Consider the following 18,488-nt stretch of genomic DNA (forward strand, 5'->3'; position numbering starts at 1 on the left):
TTGTTACCATGCCTGGTCTTGAACTATTGGGATCAAGAGGTCCTCTTGCCTCAACATCCCCAGTAGCTGAGAACATGGTGCACCACCACACCCAGCTGTTGATTTGGAATTTAGCAAGAATGTTCCAGGACAAGTCTCCCAACCGTTCCTACTTCTCCCAGGCTCATCTTTCCTTTGTTTCTCTGAAGCATCCAGGGTTTTGACTTGGGGCTCTGAAGGTTATAGATATAAAGGGTTGGGTAGTTGTGTTTGGCAGATACAAAGTGTCTATGCAGAAGGCAATTTTTTAACTGCACCTAGAGAAGTGATATTACAGATTGTAGGTAAAGTATACAGACTGTTTAAATCTTTTAACATGTGGAAATATGCCATCACATAAAGCATGTCAAAACTCTGAATCAGCGGGCGAAGACTGTGACTCAGAGACCCATAAGGGAAAGCAATAATTTAGAGAAATAAATGGATGACAGATAATTCAGGAAAACATGGAAAGTCAACTTGGAAAAACAAGGTTGGAAAGAGAAAGGAGTCAAGTGATTTGAAAGATAGAAAAGGGATATGGCAAGGAGTCATGAGGTTCACATCAGCAAGGACACAAGTAACCAAACACCAGTAGTCAAAGGTGAAAGGCAAGTCACCCCCAGAACAGAAAGAAAGCGCAAAGGGCTTACAGAGTTCCCACTGATGAGATGTTTGGAAGAACAGTTTTCAAAGAGGACTGGAACAGGAGGAAATCTTCAGTAGGACAGGAAAATGCTTGAACTGTAGAGCTATGTTCCACACTGGCAGGGTGTGTACATACATCTGTGAAAGGATTATTATTAGGGGAGGAGATTTTTTTTAAAATGTGTACTTCCAATAAAGTGTCTTCTTACAGTTAATATTTGGAGAGGGGCTCTCTCAAGGACAATGAAGGGAACATTGTGATTGTGGGTTGGCTTTTTGTTGTCGTTGTTATTGTGTATTTTTTATTGTACTGCCTCCACCTGGGCCAATATGCCTCTAAATTGCACAACTAAAGAAAATATCAAAAAGAAAGAAAATATTGAGGGGCTACGGTTGTAGCTCAGTGCAGAACACATGCCTAGCATGTGTAAGGGACTGGGATTAATCCTCAGCACCACATAAGGATCAATAAATAAAATATTTTAAAAAGAATGAAGGATCAATAAATAAAATATTTATAAAAGAATGCTACGTTAAAAAAAAAGAAAGAAAGGAAGGAAAGAAAATATCTATACACGACAGCTTTGTCTTTGTATTGTCCCTTCATTTTTGCCCATGCCGAAGTTATTTTTATTCACCTCATTTCCCAAGTAACTGAAAAATTTTGTGACTTATCATCAACAATACTCCATTGAACACTCTGCATGTTATTGTTAGACGTTGGTGTCTGGAAAACAGAGCTGAGAATACAGAATCAGGGCAACCTAGTTTAAGCCCCAGTCCGTCCCTTACGAATAACCAAGCAAAGTCATCAAACTTCCCTTCCCTCATCTTGTTATGAAAGCCTTGGATGAAAAGAACTTGCTGGATCTTGTAGTCCCCTTGTAGTCATGGTATTAGTCCAAAAGTTAATCTATGATAGTTATTATTGTAAGTTTTTATTCAGGATGGCTTTATAAAATTTATTGATAGCCTGAAATAATCAAAAATTTACAAATATATAATAGGTAAGAGGAGAAAGAATAAATAGATTATGTCTTCAAAGAAAATATTTCTGTCATTATGTAGAGAAAATATTTGGGTATCATTAAAAATGTTAAATCTGTAACTAGCATGCAGTTATTGATATGCAAGCATGTTAACCATTAATATAACCTATTAATATATATATATATAGCTATTTAAAACACGAATTAGTGCCTCATTTTGCTGAGGGTGACTTTGAATTTGTGATCCTCCTACCTCAGCCTCCTGAGCTGCTGGGATTATAGGCCTGCACCCCTGTTCTTGGCTGTGATTCTAATCATTTTGAATCGCTTTCTAGTTCATTGCTTATATTTTCCTAGTCTGTAAAATGAGACAAGTAATAGCTGCTGTGTCAGTCTCTCAGAAATGCTGATGTAAAGACACACTGATCACATAGCATACTCACCTTGAAATATATGGTTTGTGACCTCACATCTGATGTCACTGTGTTGGGAACATTCATAAAGAAAATGTTTCTTTCATCCTCTACAGAGAGAAATGGAGGATTGTTTGAGTGGCAGGGGTTCTACTGAGCAGGAGTCAGGATGTTGACTTCCACTAGTTTAGTCTAGTATTCAAAGTGTTTTTCATCAGTCAGTAGTAATCCTATTTCAACCTTATAATTTTGGAAGCTGCTTGGATTTTTAGAGAATCTTTCTTTGAAGTTCTAGTGAGATGACAATCTTCTCAAATTCATTGAGCTTCTGTTTCTTCATCTGTCAAATGAGGGTAAAATCTACCTTGTCTACTTGACAGAATTCTTTTGAGGATTCAGTGAGGTCTTTCCATTCATTTTATTCATTCAGCAAATATTTATCGTGTGCTTATCACTTATGCTGGAGGATGGGAATGTAATGTTTATCAAAGTAGACAGGTTCCACACCTTCCTATAGACTCCAGTTAAGTGGCATAGACAATGTGTGTGAGGCACCTACGATGGTGCCTGGCATGTTTGTAAATGCCAGTAAACATTAGCTTTCTACCTGTGATGTTTAATTGTATGTGTCAACTTGACTGGGCTATGGAATACCCAGACATTTTGCTAAACATTATTTCTAGGAATGTCTGTGAGGGTGCTGCTGGATGAGATTTAGCATTTGAAGCTGTAAGTTCAGTAAAGCAAAATGCCTTCCTCAGTGTGGTGAGCCTGCTTCAATCCACTGAGGGCATGAATGGAAAGGCAGAAAAAGGAGGAATTCTCTTTCTTGACCTGCCTGCTTGAGATGGGAAATGGCCTTCTCCTGCCCTCAGACTAAAACTCACACCATATATGCTCTTGGCTCTAAGGCTCTTGCATTTGGATCTGAGTCTCCAGTTTACAGACAGCAGATTGTGGCATTAATACGCTAACCCTTGAGGTAAGCAACCTCAGAATGACTCGTGGGTATCCAACTCAGTGCCGTGGAATCAGGAAGCTGGATCTCAGTTGCAAACTGATTCCCTTACTCGTCGGGTCATGTTGTTCATATTCACAATCCTAAGCTACTGCTACCCATAATGTAAAGAGTCATTCTTCTCCATATAATATGAAATGAGGTGAGGGGCGGGAGAGGGAGAGAGTGCTCTCACAGATCATTCAATTTATCTTCCCTTAGAGCTGGTAAATGAGATTTTATGTCCAGAAAATAGAGGATTCAAAAGTTTGCCAAAGTCCTGGGAACTTAAAGTGAAGGCAGGGATAGTATTGCTGTTCATCACTGTCTACTTATTTTCTATTTAAAGAGTTCTATTTTCCTAGTAGAATGGGTTGGTTTAATACAGTGTTCAGTGAATGTATTGATTGAATGTATGATGATAAATGTGGCCAACTTACCTCCTAATCTTCCTCTATGTTTACCTAGCTGAGGGTGAATGAACTTATTATTTATTAATTTTTTTAGTTGTAGATGGGCACATTACCTTTTTTTTATTTATTATTATGTGGTGCTGAGGACTGAACCCAGCGCCTCAAATATGTGAGGCACGTGCTCTGCCACTGAGCCACACTTACCACCTGAAATAATTTTAGTACAGCCATGAAGGTCTTTTTTCTTTGCCTTGGGACTGTGGTACCATTTATTATTATTATTATTTTTTTTATTTTTAATATATATATATATATATATATATATATATATATTTTTAGTTGTCAATGGACCTTTGTTCATATGCAGTGCTGAGAATTGAACCCAGTGCCTCACACATGGTAGGCAAGTGCTCTACCACCACACTACAATCCCAGCCTAATATTATTATTATTTTTCTTTTGCAAAGAGTAAGAATTTGGGGCCTGGGGATGTGGCTTAAGTGGTAGTGTGCTTGCCTAGCATGATGAGGCACTGGGTTTGATTCTTAGCACCACATAAAAATAAAAATAAAAAAAAAGATATTGTGTCCACCTAAAAAAAACTAAAAAAATAAATAAATATTAAAAAAGAGTAAGAATTTGTAGATTGGCATCAGGTGGAATATATTTTCATATGTGGCACTATATGCCTGAATATGAAGTTTTAACATTTCAGCTAAGAACAATTAAGTTATGCCAGGATAATACATAAGGAAGGAAATGAAGAATACATACACTGTTCACATGTCAAAAATTGTCCACATTTTACCAGAGAAGATGGCTATAATACCTGATCCAGAAAAGGGAAGGACATTTATTAGCAAGGGAGATAAAAGATTTCTAAGGAACTTTACATATTGCATGCAAAACCAAAGCGACCTGGGTGCATAGAAAGAATGAGTTTGTTTAACAAACCACATTAATTTTAGTTTTAAGACTCTATTCTCTAATATGCAATATTTCTAAAAAAATAGTTGTATTAAATGCAGCATTTTTGTTGTCCATCTCTCTTTGGCTTGCTCAAGACAAATGCAATGCTGAAAAGTTTTTTTTTTATTTCTGATGATCTAACAAGAAGTGTACTTCTGTCACATCCAGAGTGACTGATAATGCTCAGGCCTATTTATTACTCCATTCAAATAATAGGGTTTGCTTGCTTTTAAGGTCACTTGGGCTATAATGTTGTTATTGTCTTTCCTGCTGTGCTGTAGTCTCATTTTCATGGAGGACTGGTAGAAGAGGTATTGGGCAGCACTCTTCACAGACATAATGCCACTGTTAGACCTCTTTGCCTGCAGTCTTGAATTTCCTTGCATACAACAGGGGTTTTAGTGGCATATGAAACTTGAGTTTCACTATGGATTCAACAATGCAACAACAGAAATCATTCTTGAATATCATTTGTCTTCAAGTTAGAAAGTAAGATGAAAATATTTAACAGTTTGCATCTCAAGAATGCTTTTTGGTGCTTAAAATAAACAAATCATATATTTGAGGCTGGAGGTATAGCTCAGTTGTAGAGATTTGCTTAGTATGTGCAAGACCTTGATTATATCAACAGCAGACCAAAGAAATATCATATACTAAGCAGAGTGGTAGAAGGAAAAGGCTTTTAGGTCAGAATTTAACTAAATTACTGATCATTTGAAGTTCCATTAAATAGCAAACCACATCTTGAACTTTAGAGTCAAAAACATTCACTTGCATTTTAAATGAGGTCTCATTTTTCTGTAGTGTATATAGACTAATCTGAATTTCTGTCTTGTTGTTTTTATAAAAGGATATACACAACCTCATACTTTTCTATTTATGTAATTTCCTATTATAGGCTTGACTTTATTAACTTCCAAAAATCTTACATGTTTCAGGTTTTGCTTTGTAGTCTCATTTTCATAGAGGATTGGTAGAAAAAGAGACAGGAATTGGTAGCACTTGTTCATGCAAAAAGTCCAAACTTTTTATTAAACTGAAATAGCTCAGGAAATTTTAGATTGTTGTTGTTTTGTAGAAATAATTGTACATGAGGAAGACTCAAATGTTAATAGAACACAGGACTCCTGGGTTCAGAATCCAGCTCTATTGTTACGTTGTGTGACATGGGGTGAGACATATCTCTCTGAGCCTCTGTTTGTACTACAGCATCTCTGATGTCATATTTAACTACATAAATATATGCAATCTTTCCCATGTCTGCAGGGAATTGGTTCCAGGACCTCCTATGGATACCAGAATCTGAGGATGCTCAGGTTCCTTATGTAAAAACAGCATAGTGTTTGCATGGAATCTTCACACATCCTCCTATATGCTTTAAATTCTTTCTGGACCACTTATATCTAATACAATGTAAAAGTCTCGTAAATAATTTTATACTGGATTTTTTTAGGGAATAATGACTAGAAGAAATCTGTACATGTTCAGAAAACACAGTTCTTTTTTTGGGGGGGGGGTTGATCTGAGGTTCATTGTGGCTGGAGAGATAGAACCTGTCCTGAAATTTCGAGTCTACATAGCAATGTTTTTTGTATACCTGGTGCTGAGCCTGCTCCCTTTGCTCCACAAACTTGGAGACCTCTGTGTTTTCTCAAAGCAAAGCATGTTGGCTTAATGTAAATAATTAAACCCAGGACTTCTTTCCCTAAGAAATGCTGGATTTCGGTTTAATAGGTTTTCCCAAGCTTTTTTGTTTTGCAACATTTCAAATCTTCAGAAAAGTTGCAGGCAAAGTATAATGAGGAGCTTGTATTTACCAATTGCTATCATTTTGCCACATTTGCTCTCTGTTTCTGTACTCCTTTCCTTGGTGTATAGGTATTGTTGAACCATTGGATAATTTATTGCAGGCATCCTGACACTTCATCCCTAAATACTGTAGCATATATTTCTTAAGAAAAAGGACATTCTTCTACATAGCCACAATACGACTACTTGGGAAATTTAACATTGATCCAATATTATTATCTGAAAATAAACTCTATATTAAAATTTTCACAATTGTTCCAATACAGTTCTTGTAGTTTTATTTATTTGTTTGCATTCCATGATATAACCAAGATTATCTGTTACATTCAATTTTTCTATCTTTTACCCTCCCTTGAGTTACAATTTTCTAGTCTTTTTTTATTTGTTCACTTTTATAGTATTAACATTTTTTTAGAATTCGTGCCAGTTTTCAGTATGTCCCTCAAGTTGAATTTGCCTGGCTGTCTCTTAATGATTAGATTCAGGTTAAATATTTTTGGAAGGAAGGGCTCAGGGGCCGAACACATGCTTAATATGCACACCTGAGTACCACCTCCAGCATCATAAATTTTTTGAAGGAATATCATATAGGTATTAATGTGTATTCAATGCATTATATCCAAATTTATGTGCTCTTGTAATTGGTACAATATTTTGAGTCATTTGATTAAGGCAGAACTCACCAAATGTCTGCAATGTTAAAGTACTATTTCTCCTTATAATTAATAAGAGATATGAAGAGGGACACTTTGAGACTTTATTTGTCAAAGGTTCTGACATCCATTATCAATGGTGATTGTAAGATTGCTATAGTTTGATTGCTTTCTACAAAAATAATTTGGATAATCATTAGATCTCTTGCAAACATGGGCTGGACCACAGACAGACCCCAGAGTGTGTTTGTGTAAGGGAGGTGCTAAGGCAAAGTGAGAAGATAAACTGACATGCTCTTTGTATTTTGAACAGTGTTAAGTGGAGGGCTTGGGGTACCTAATGGGAAGAATCTAAGAAAAGTAAACATTTGTTATGTGTTGAACAGAACAAACACATTATACTGTTTTCAGTCTTTGCAGATAAGACCCAGATTGAAAACAATGGGTTTATGCAATGCAAATAATGTATTAAAGTCTTTCTTTTTTAAATGGTGAGTTATAATTTCCCTTTTTTATTTCAGTTCCCCTCCTCCATTATATTTTTGGTTGTAGTTTCATTTTGTAATTTCACTCTAATTCTGGTTGTAATTTCACAAAATTCAAATATTATTGATAGTAAACACAATTAGTAACCAATACTGTGTCAGAAAGAAAAGTTTTCAAGAGACATTACCGATAGTGAAGATTTTAAGTGATAAGGAACAGTAACAAATAATCCAAGTATACGTCTATTTTTATCTTGAATAATTTGTTTTCTTTGTGGTTCTCTGATTTATCAGAGTTAATTTACAACAAAAGCAAATTTTACACCAATGTGTGAACCAGCTTTTAAATAATAGGGAGAACATACCAAGTGTTGCAATAAAGAGAAAACATTCTGCAGAGAAGAGCAAAAGTTAATAATAATGGCAATAATCATGATGATGTTAAAGAATGCTAATGAGCTTTGATAAAAAGATCTTGTGAAGCTGAGGTAGTCTAATAATAGCACAGTAACCAGAACAGAGTGCATAGAAGGTGGATTGTGCAAATTACATTTTAAGTGGTGAGAATAACCTGGCTTAGGAAACAAGGAAGAGAGATGTGAAAGGATAGACGGCATGTAATCAATAAAGAAGTCTTGTCAAAGGAATTTTTGCCTTGCAGAATCGCACTAACATATGTCTTCTTTTTGCTATCTTTATGTTTCTCTAATTGATCTGATGACTTGAACCCAAAGCAGGCAAATCACTTTTTTGCATGAGAATCATTTGGTCACCCGCAGGCATCTTTCATTGGCTTCATGTGGCAGAAACTGAAGAATATGTTTGCAGGAGCGCTGCGGGGGGCCTGGCCTGATGCTTGATCCATCTGCAGTGCCTGGGCACGCCCTGGCCCCGAGCGCCCCCTGGCGTCCCCACCCTGAGCACCCTCCTTGGACCCCACGGGTCGCCCAGGGGGAATGCCCTGGGGCTCAGCCCATCCCCAAGCGCTTCCCCCAACGCTCATCCCCCTCGCCTTAACCCTAACCCCCCCTCCCCCCTCCCCCCTCCCCCCTCCCCCTCCCCCCTCCCCCCCTCCCCCCCCCCCCCCCCGCGCCCCGCTACCCGCAGTGCGCATGCCCGGCTGCCCCAGCGTGCACGTCCTGGGCTTGGGAGCGCTGTGGGCCCCCAGCCGCCCACGTGATCCTGTTGGCTGCTGCCCTGCCCGGCCGCCGCTGGCTGCGCCGCTTGGACCTCTTGCGGCGGCCCGGTGGTGAGTTTCCTGCGTGAGCAGCGGCTGGGGCTTTCTCCTGCACCGGGGCGTGCGAAGTTCCGCCCCGCCCCTCTGCCGCGACCTTTGCGGGCTCGCCGGCGGGTGCGGGCCACGAGCGTCTGTGCGGAGCGGAGGGACGCCGTGCCGCGGGAGGGAGGGCTCCGTGTCAATTTTTTTGTGCGGCTGCGGCTGGAGCCTGTGGTGCGCGGGCGGCGAGCGCGGGGACCCCGGCGTGGCAGAGCCATGGATGGCCCGACTCGGGGCCATGGACTCCCCAAAAAGCAGCGGTCATGGTCGCAGCGAGACCGGGAGAGGCGCTCCGGGGCGGTCTGGGGACAGCGCTGCGGGCGGCGGCGGGGCTGGCCAGACCGGGGCGCCCTCGCTCGCCTCGTCTTCGGGCTCCAACAGGGAAGACAATGGGAAGCCCCTGTCCTCCGCCGGGTCCCGGCCCAGACCCCCGCGGAGGAAGAGGCGAGAGTCCACCTTGGCCGAAGAGGACATCATTCATGGGTTTGCCAGGACCAGCTTTGTCACTTTTGAAGCGCTAGAGGTAAGCGCCCCCTCCCCCCTCTGCCTTTCTGCGCGGCCCCATTGGCAGCGCCGGCCTCCCCCCTGGTGCTGTCTGTTGATCTGTCTGGCCCGCTGTGTCTATACCACGTTTTGTTTACCCATTCATTTTTATTTTTACATGTGAGGTGCTTCTGCCTCTTGGCTATTGTATATGTAGTGTTGCTATGAACATGGATGTGCAAGTCTCTTTGCAATCCTCTTTTCTATTTTCTCTCTGTGTGTATGTACAGACATAGATATTGATATATGTATATGTGTGTGTATATATATATATACACACACGCACATACACACACAGAGAAGTAAAATTTCTAGATCACATGAAAAGTCTGTTTTTATTTTCAAGGAACTGTTTTTCATAAATAACTAGATTTTAAAGATATGTGTTTAAGGTCATCTTGTTGGTCCTTGATCTCTAGATTGTTTTGAATTGACCCTGGGTAAGTGCTCTCAGTCACCTGCTGTAGCATACCTTGAACTTGAACACACTTCCACCACTGTCCGTTGCTCACTGAGGCCCAGACCCAAATAACAGATTCTCAGGATCCATGACTGGCCAGAGAAGTAAGTTGAATCTTAGCAGGCTTGAGCTTAAATATTTCTTAATTGTCCAGATCTTTCAGTGCCCCACTTGGAGATTACTGTCATCACTGTGTCTCATCAGTTCTATTGTAATTATACAAGACAGTTTTTTTTAAATCAGACTTTATATTCCTATATGTAGGTACCACGTTTTAGTTTTATCTCCTCTAAAACCTGCAGAATTTGGTACAATACTCTGTTGGCAATTTTCTAGTGAATGTTTGGTTTATCAGACAAGTGATTGATGGAAAGGTATATGGTAGAATTAGTGTCTTTAATCTTGACCATGGCCCCAGATGGCTGTTTGACCACATCTAAGCTACCAGCCCTCTTCTTGTCATGTCAGTTTATGAGCTGAAAGAAAGAATGAGCATAGGTTAAAGAACATTCAGCACTTACCTTGTGCTAGGTACTTTGCTAAGCACTTACATTAGCTCATTCCACTTTACAGTAGTGCAGTAGAATACATTTCACTTTTGTAGGCAATGAAACGATGGAGAAGGGAGACAGTCTGCTCAGCTCAAAGAGGTAGACTAGGCACAGGATGTATATTTCTTTTCCATGAGGCTAGAAAACTCATGTTATAGTTATAACCAGGAGCTAGGATAGTTTCAACACCACCAGCAATGAACTATAAGTTGTAAGGTTTAGAAGAATGAATAGGAAGATCCTGAGGTTGGGTACTGAGACCCTGTATAAAAGAACCACATTTTAATTAGTAACAAATGGAGGGAGTGATCAGTGCAAGTTGAACAGTGGAGAAGGTTGTATGCTATCGGAAAGTGTTTGAGAGAGATAGTTGCCCTGATTTGGAAGAAGGGGAGTTGAGGGAAAATTAGTTCCAGAGGACGGAATGAGAGGATGAGGTGGCTGGAGAAGATAAGTTCCTTCACAGAGGGGCTTGGGTTTTCCAGTCTCCCAGCAGAACAGGGAAATGTGACCTGATGGCTTAGCTGGTGTCAATGCTCCAGGTAGCAAGATAGCATTCTTCTTCTTAGATTGGGCCCTCAGCATCCCCACCGTGGAGCGTGTGGGGCCGAGTTTCAGCACATATGTTGCACATATTCTTTTCCCCCACTATGAGTGAAATAGAACATGAAGGAGAAATCAACAAATACTCTGAATCTCTTGACACAGAGAGCAAAACATATTGATGGTGTCCCACAACTCTTGATAATTTCATTGAACTATATGAAGCTTAAAATTGATACGTAGGCCTAACCTTGATTAACATTGTTACTGTCGTTCTGACTTGACTGGATAAACTGATGTGGAATAATCTATTAAATATATCACACTTGAACAAGGAATGTAAATCATATTTCATCTATAATTAGGTGGGAGACAAAAATCACAAAGAGACGAGTTTAGTGAATATGTCTTGGTGTGTACACAGTATCACTAGAATTTTTTTCCTGTTCCATGGGGAGAAAGAAGTTGATTGCCTTTCAAGAACTGATTGCTGTCCAGGAAATGAGAGGCTGAGGGGTGAATTATGTAATGTTCACAGAGTGGGTTTTATTTATGGATTCACTGAGATTAGCTGCAGTCTTCCTAAAGTTAATGGCACTGGAAATGCACAATTCTGTATTTATCTGGAAATACCTAACTTTCCAAGTTAGAGACCTAATTGCTTCTCAGATTATAATGTGTTTGCATTTGTATCTTCTTCTCCTTTCATGGGAGCTGTCTGATGCCTTTATCTTTTGTGAATTAATGTTGCAAACCAGAGCTTGTGAGTGAAAAGGATGGTATATTTTCAGTTCTTTGGTGCTCTTGTTTCCCAGTCACAGAATAATCTATAGTGAACCTGATTATTGATAATAAATAAGAGACATAAACCAAAGTAAAAAAGATATAGACGGTGTGTTTGGAGGGGTCATTGAACCAAACTGTAGCTAGGAAATAAGATAATTGTAGTTTTTACCTCATATGGTTGTTTTGAAGGGTAAAAACATATGCTAAACCTTTAGAACAACATTTAGAATGTGTTTCAGTGCATTTTATTTGCTTTCATTATTATTAGATACATAGTTGGTATTTGTGGTGAATGGTGAGTGTGGTATGAATGTGAATGTTAAGAGCATAAATAGGCATGTAACTGATATGTTTATGTCTTTTTCCAGATGGTTGGCATAATGAAACAAAAGGTGACATTATGGAATTGTTCTTATTTGGAACTAACATATCAGAGAATGTTTTAAGTTGCAGTTTCATTTTGTTTTGTGAGGTTTTTCTTGACTGTTGTTGGTTTATAGTATTTTTGGTGCTAGAGGTTGAACCTGGGACCTTGCACATGGTAAGGACATGATCTACCATTAAGCTATACCCTAGCCCCTTTTTGTTGGTTCTTGATATTAATTAGTTTGATTTATTTCAGGTGATGTTGTCATAATGTATCAAAGCATCTTTTTATACTTTTAAAAATATAAATGAGGACCATACCATCATTTGGAAAATGCCTGTAATGATAGGTAATCAGTATATGTGTGGGAGTATTTTTTAATGAGGATTGTTTAGAATTTATTAACTCTGTGACACTGTCCTCAGACTTGAGTTATAGGGCTTTCCAAAAATGAGATGTGAGTGCTGCAGTAGAATCATCCAGGGCTACCTGAGGGTGTTTTTGAGGTGCCAGCCTTTTGCCTCCAGCGTTTTTGGAGAAGGTAGTTGTGTCTTGAGTCACCTGGACTATTGGGCATGGGCTACATGGTTATACATATTATAGGGTTAGCTATGTGGAGTTAGGTGCAGCTGTGGTATTTCACCTAAGTCATAGCTTTTTGTGGAGTGCTTCACTACAGAAACTTGGTGGATTTCAGAGATGATGTACTTTATAAATGGAGTCTAGAGAGGCCTATGAGAGAATAACAGAAGGCCGACATTTCCCACTTTGCGCCAATTGTTTGTCTCACGGCTTTGCATAATGACTTTCTGCCTCTCCCCTCCCCACCTCTTCTCACATGCACTTAGAAGGACTTAGTGGCATCATTTATAGTTGGAGAATAAATGTAAAACTGATTTGTTCAAGAACACCAATAAGTTGCAGTTAAAAAAGTAAAGACTCATATAAGGCAGGACAGATTGCTACTTGAGGGAGCTAATGGCCAGTTGGTTTTAGAGTAGATCACCAAATAAAATGTAGCTTTACCTGCTGACCCCTCAGTTCAAGGAGCTGTGTTCACAGTGTTGGAGCACTGTGGGGGAGGGCTCAGATTTTACAGCAGAAAGAACTGTGGATGACTAACCTTGCAGTTGCTCTGGCCTCTGCACCCATGACTCTTGTGCATTTCCCGTGAAAATTTCCCCCCACCCCCACCCCCATCTTCTAAAGCCGGGGAGATCTTTCTACACATAGCCACAGGCTTAACCTGGTATCTGGACAAGGGACTGATGAGAAAGGGGATTTGGGATTTTTAGGGGAAAATTACTTGGCTTTCAGAAACTTAATGGAAAATATGTATTCAGTGCAGCTAGGTTCCAGGCACACACTGGAATAAAGAATTAAGCATTGTTTCATCTCTCAAGAAGTTGTCTAGTGTTAACAATCTGTGTGCAAATAAATGGTTTCAATTACTGTGAAAACAGCAGCAATGAAAGGGGCCACAAGAATGGTGGTAGTATAGAACATGCAGTAGAAGTGTTCAGGAGGACGTTGATCAAGGTGGGTTTGAAAGACAATGAGAAGCTTGCCAAATAAACAAGAAGGGAGATCACCAGGGCAAAAGAACAATGAATGGTCTGTCTCTTAAGAAGATTTGGAGCTAAGAACCAAATTCAGAGACTGGGTGTATTTTGCTTCAGTTCCACCTTATACCTGCCTGTCATGTGACCTGATTTCTTTGCTTTTACTAAGGGAAAGAAATGGGAATCCCCTTGTCTCCCTTTTGTTTGGCATAGAAAGCTAAAATGTCTAAAATTGTGATCTTGGGCTAAGATTATTTAGTAATCATCTAATCATCAGTGATAAAGTATTGACCCTCATAAACAAGGCACTGAGTTCCATCCCTGGCAATAGGGGTGGGGTGAGGGAGAATTGTGATTGTGTCTAACTTGGATAATAAAACTTATAGAGCCTGAGATAGATGTACATGATTAGTTTAGTGACAGATATAGGGTCAAATAAGACATTCACATTGGTCCGGTTCCATTTTAGTTGCTCTGCATTTGAGTCATTACTTTTTTTTGCCCCCCTTGCTGGGTTCATTGCTTCTCATTCATTAAGTCAGTGCTTACTGAGTTGGTTCTAAACAGCTGTGCAGTCTAACAGAAGTACAATTTTTTCCTGTCCGGAGCTTAAAGCCTTAAAACATGAATTAACTTTGGAAAATATAGGCTGGTATCAGTTTATGAAGAGCTAGTCTAAGAAGTTAGGACTTAATAATTTGCACCCCCAACCCAGAGAGAATGCCAATGAGTTCTTTGAATTTATAGCCTAAGGCAAATCCTTTTTGATTCCCATGTTCCTTTACTTTATTTATTACAGGAGGATAATGCCTTAATGTGTTTGAGTAAATTTTGAAAATGTATACTAAAGGTAGTTTTATAAGCTTTGCATTGTGTGAGAGAGTAGTTTGTAAAAATGTGGACTCAGGGAGCAAAAGAGCATGGTTTTGAATTCTATCTCCATTATTTATGAGCTGTGTGATCTTTGGCTATTAAACTAGGAGTACTTCCTTATATACTAAGGAAATACTAAGGAAAATGATAATTTAAATCATTGTCACATAAAAATTACTATAAGGAATAAATGAACAAATTCAAACAAAAGTATACAAGTAGGTCGCCTTACACATAGTATTATCCACAATTGGATTGTCTGGTGACCTCCTTTAGTGGGTCTGATTTTTCTAATGCCCTTGAACATTGCTGATGTTTCTGTACATTTGTGCATCAAAATCATTGAGAGGGCATCTTAAAAATATACATCTCTAAGAGTTCTAGTTCTGCAAAGAGTGTTAGCCCCTTTCTTTCCTTTAAACTTTTTCCCCTTAAGATCTTTTCCTTTAAACTAAAAACCTTGAACATGACACAACAAAAAAGCACATGAAAGGTAGAAAGAATCCAGAGTGTCTACCTCTTAGGGACTTGAGAAAAGGCATGACGGTGAATCTTCTGGATTTGCTTAATGATGCCTAAGGACACAAAACTCATAAATTGTGTAGTTTTAGAATGAGTATTGTGGGAACTTCTGGTCAGTAATGGCTACAGTTATAGGAACTGCCCTCCTGCCCTGCTCCCCTATCCAAAAAACAAACAAACAAACAAAAAAAAACCCAAAAACCTTAAATGTTTGTTTCCCTACTGTATCCAATACCAAGGGGAAAACCATATCCCATACCCCTAAAGCTACAGCAGGACAGAGCAAAAAAAATTGATCTTCGCACTCTGCTTGTTGGAAGCAGGCAGTGTTCATCAATATCCCTGCCAGGTGGTGTCAACAGCAGGGTGCTGAGCTTTCATTCCATGATTGACAGAACTAGGTGGTAGTCTAGAAGAGGGCCAGGGAATATAAGTAGGGGTGGGGGTTGGGGGGTCCAGGCTGAAACTGAGCTTCCATTCCCATTCTTCTGCAACAAAGTGGTAGAATCATCCCTTCTCTCCCCTTCCCTGGGTGCCAGCGGGGCTGAGAGGAACCTGATCTTACACCCTCAACTGGCGGAAATGAGGCAATGCCAGCGAGTGCATATTTTATTTGAAAGGTGTCAGCATGGCCAAGCAGGGAGGTGAACTTGCACCTTGCCATCTGTAACAGGCAGTGAGACTCAGTGCATTCTTTTTCCACTGTAGTATTTGGTGGGTCCCAGAGGGAAACAGAATCTACACTCTGCCTCTCCATCCCCCATGCTACATTTCAACATGCCTACTAACTAAAGACATCTGGAATAAAATGAAAAGAATCAGGAAAATCGAACATGAATGAGAATAGCCAGTAGCACATGTCAGCACTGAGATGAATTAGATATCAGAATTATGAGAGGAATTTAATACTTCAACAAGGAATTTATTTAAACAATTGAAAAACATGAAATCTTAGGAAAAAGTCTTATGGACCTAACAGGAGGCCAGTTTTGATGTTCACAGCGTGATGGAGATGTTGTAGATCTTGGTTGTGGATACTACACCAAACAGTGTACTTACAATAGGTATTTTTTTCCTAGATCTAAAGTTTTAATTTTAAATAACCAAACTTTATAATTTTATACATAATCCAATACAATATTAATAAAATTAGCATTTCAGCCTCCAAAAATTGTTTTGTGATGGATATAGTCTTGAAACCAGAATGGGTACTTTTATTTGAAGTAAATTATACCTTAATAAAGTTGATTTATAAAAAAATACATGGGGCCAGTAATTCAAATATGGAGCTTCTGGTTCAGTAGTTCTATGACAGAGTCCAAGCATATATATATTTTTAATAATTCATCACATGGTTTGAAGGCAGCTGGAGGCTCTGAGGAATACAGATTTCTCCAGAGGAATCTAGGCTAGTTGTGAATTCATTAGCATATAAATCTGTTAGCAATCTGTACAAATAGAAACTTATTCTGGTAAATTATGAATTACTGGATAAGTACCTGCAGAATAAACAGAAAACATAATTACAAACGGTTAAGTGTATTATCCCCATATGGAAGTTATTTTTGTCTGTTTCTTTTATTGGGCAATGTTGTGAAAAATGTTATGTGGTCACCGAATTGGATGGGGGTTGGGGGTAGCCAGGGGAAGCAATTTGGGGTGGGAATAGGAAAGATAGTAGAATGAATTGGATATAACTTTCCTATGTTCAGATATGAATAAATGACCACTGTTACTCCCCATCAAGTACAACCACAAGAATGGGAAGTTGTACTGCTTGTATGTATGATATGTCAAAATACATTCTGTTGTCACATATAACTAAAAAGAACAAATAAACAAAGTTATGTGGTATTCCTGGAAGCTGTCAATTATGGTGCTAGGTCATAAAAAAAGCTGAATTGTGGTATGTCTCGTGACTAATAAGAGAGGAGATTAGATACAGTTCTATATTCTAATCCTATTGGCTTTGTGTTAAGGAAACTATTTGTGGGGGGAATATAAACATTTGGAATTTTCAGCCTATATTAACAGGTGATGACACTTAAAAATTTGTGTATGTATCTGTCTTCAAATCTGTATGATTTCTAAGATGGGGTAGCTTTTTTTCTTTCCTAATGTAGAACCATGACTGAATTAGAAGGCAAATACAGTATTATTCTGTTTTAGGAACAGCACTCTGGTAACATTTTAAAAAATGTAAATAAGTCTTATGTAAGTGAAGGTATTCAAGAAGTTCTGGGTGTGGCACAGAAGGGATGGGTACTGGGAAACCGCTAAGAATATTTTAAAATTTCATTTTCTGCTTTTCTTTAAAAGACAATAAGCCATGAATACAACTGTGGAACCATAAGAAATACTCATAAAAAGTGATTTCTGCTGGGTGTGGTAGTGCACACCTGTAATCCCAGCAGCTCAGGAATCTGAGGCAGGAGGATCCAGAATTCAAAGCCAGACTCAGCAAAAAGCAAGGCACTAAACAACTCTGTGAGGCTTTGTCTCTAAATAAAATACAAAATAGGGCTGAGGATGTGGCTCAGCGGTTCAGTGGTCCTGAGTGCAATTCTAGTATCTCTCCTTTCTCCCAAAGTGATTTCTATATGTGCTGGTATCCCTGGCTATGGATCTAATGTGCTTGTTTTTTTAGTAAACCTAGGAGTTAATAGTGAGGAGTCATTTTTGTTTCCTTAGGTGGCTCTGGGATCTATGAGATAACAAGAAATACCATGGTATGTGCTTATCTCTGTGTCTCTTGCCCTTCCCATGGATATTCCTAACTTTTCAGGCTCCCTGTTACCTGTCTGTGTTTGACAGCGTGATTCTTAATCATGTGTAGTATGTACAGTCACTTTCAGCATCACCATTCTTTTACCTGGGGAGGAACACAGCCAGTTTGCTAATCATTAATCCCTGACTGTGGAAAGCAGTTTACTCAAGAGTGGGTCCTGATTCCTACTCGAGATGAAGCTTCTTTTTTTGAGAGCAAAAATAAACTCAAAGTGGTTTTTTTTTGGGGGGTAGGGGTGGGAGTAGGGTTACCAGGGGTTGAACTCAGGGCCATTTGACCATTGTGTCATATCCCCAGTCCTATTTTGTATTTTTTAAATTTAAATTTTAAAGACAGGGTCTCACTGATTTGCTTGGTGCCTTGCTTTTGCTAAGGCTATCTTTGAACTCAAAAGTGGTTTTTGAAGTAATCATCATAACCACTTTTCCCTCTTGGTGCCTGTACTTGCCCTTCTATGGTTAAAACAACTTAATATGTTTGGAAAATAATAAAGGCATTATATCTAAAGGGAACTTCAGAATTTTACATGACTTTCCTTGATTCTTGGGCAGTCTCAGGTAATCCCAGAAAGCGTGGTCACAATAAATCAGCAGAGGCTTTCATAAACAGAGGAAATCTATCCCATTATGCCTGCCCCATGCCATTTTCTTATCTGTCACTTAGGATTTCTAGACTACTAAAGTTTTCTGGTTGTATTAATGGAATGTTTGTATTTATTTCAAGCTCTGTTACTTAAGCAACTTTCTAATAGTCATTTGTACACTTTGTAGTTCTGAGAACACACTTTGCTTTAATTGAAGGTCTTGCACCCATATTCTGATGG

General features: G+C 39.1%; 1 protein-coding gene across 1 annotated transcript in view; it reads left to right on the forward strand.

Moving 5' to 3' along the window:
* Nucleotides 1-8,908: 8,908 nt before the first annotated feature.
* Nucleotides 8,909-18,488, forward strand: part of LOC144371382 (uncharacterized) — a 91,642-nt gene continuing 82,062 nt past the window's right edge. The window contains exon 1 of the mRNA XM_078033720.1: nucleotides 8,909-9,193. Coding sequence (XP_077889846.1) covers nucleotides 8,909-9,193 — 285 coding nt within the window. The remainder of the gene's footprint in view (nucleotides 9,194-18,488) is intronic.

The sequence above is a fragment of the Ictidomys tridecemlineatus genome, chromosome 16 (assembly GCF_052094955.1).
Source record: "Ictidomys tridecemlineatus isolate mIctTri1 chromosome 16, mIctTri1.hap1, whole genome shotgun sequence".
Taxonomy (NCBI): Eukaryota; Metazoa; Chordata; class Mammalia; order Rodentia; family Sciuridae; genus Ictidomys; species Ictidomys tridecemlineatus.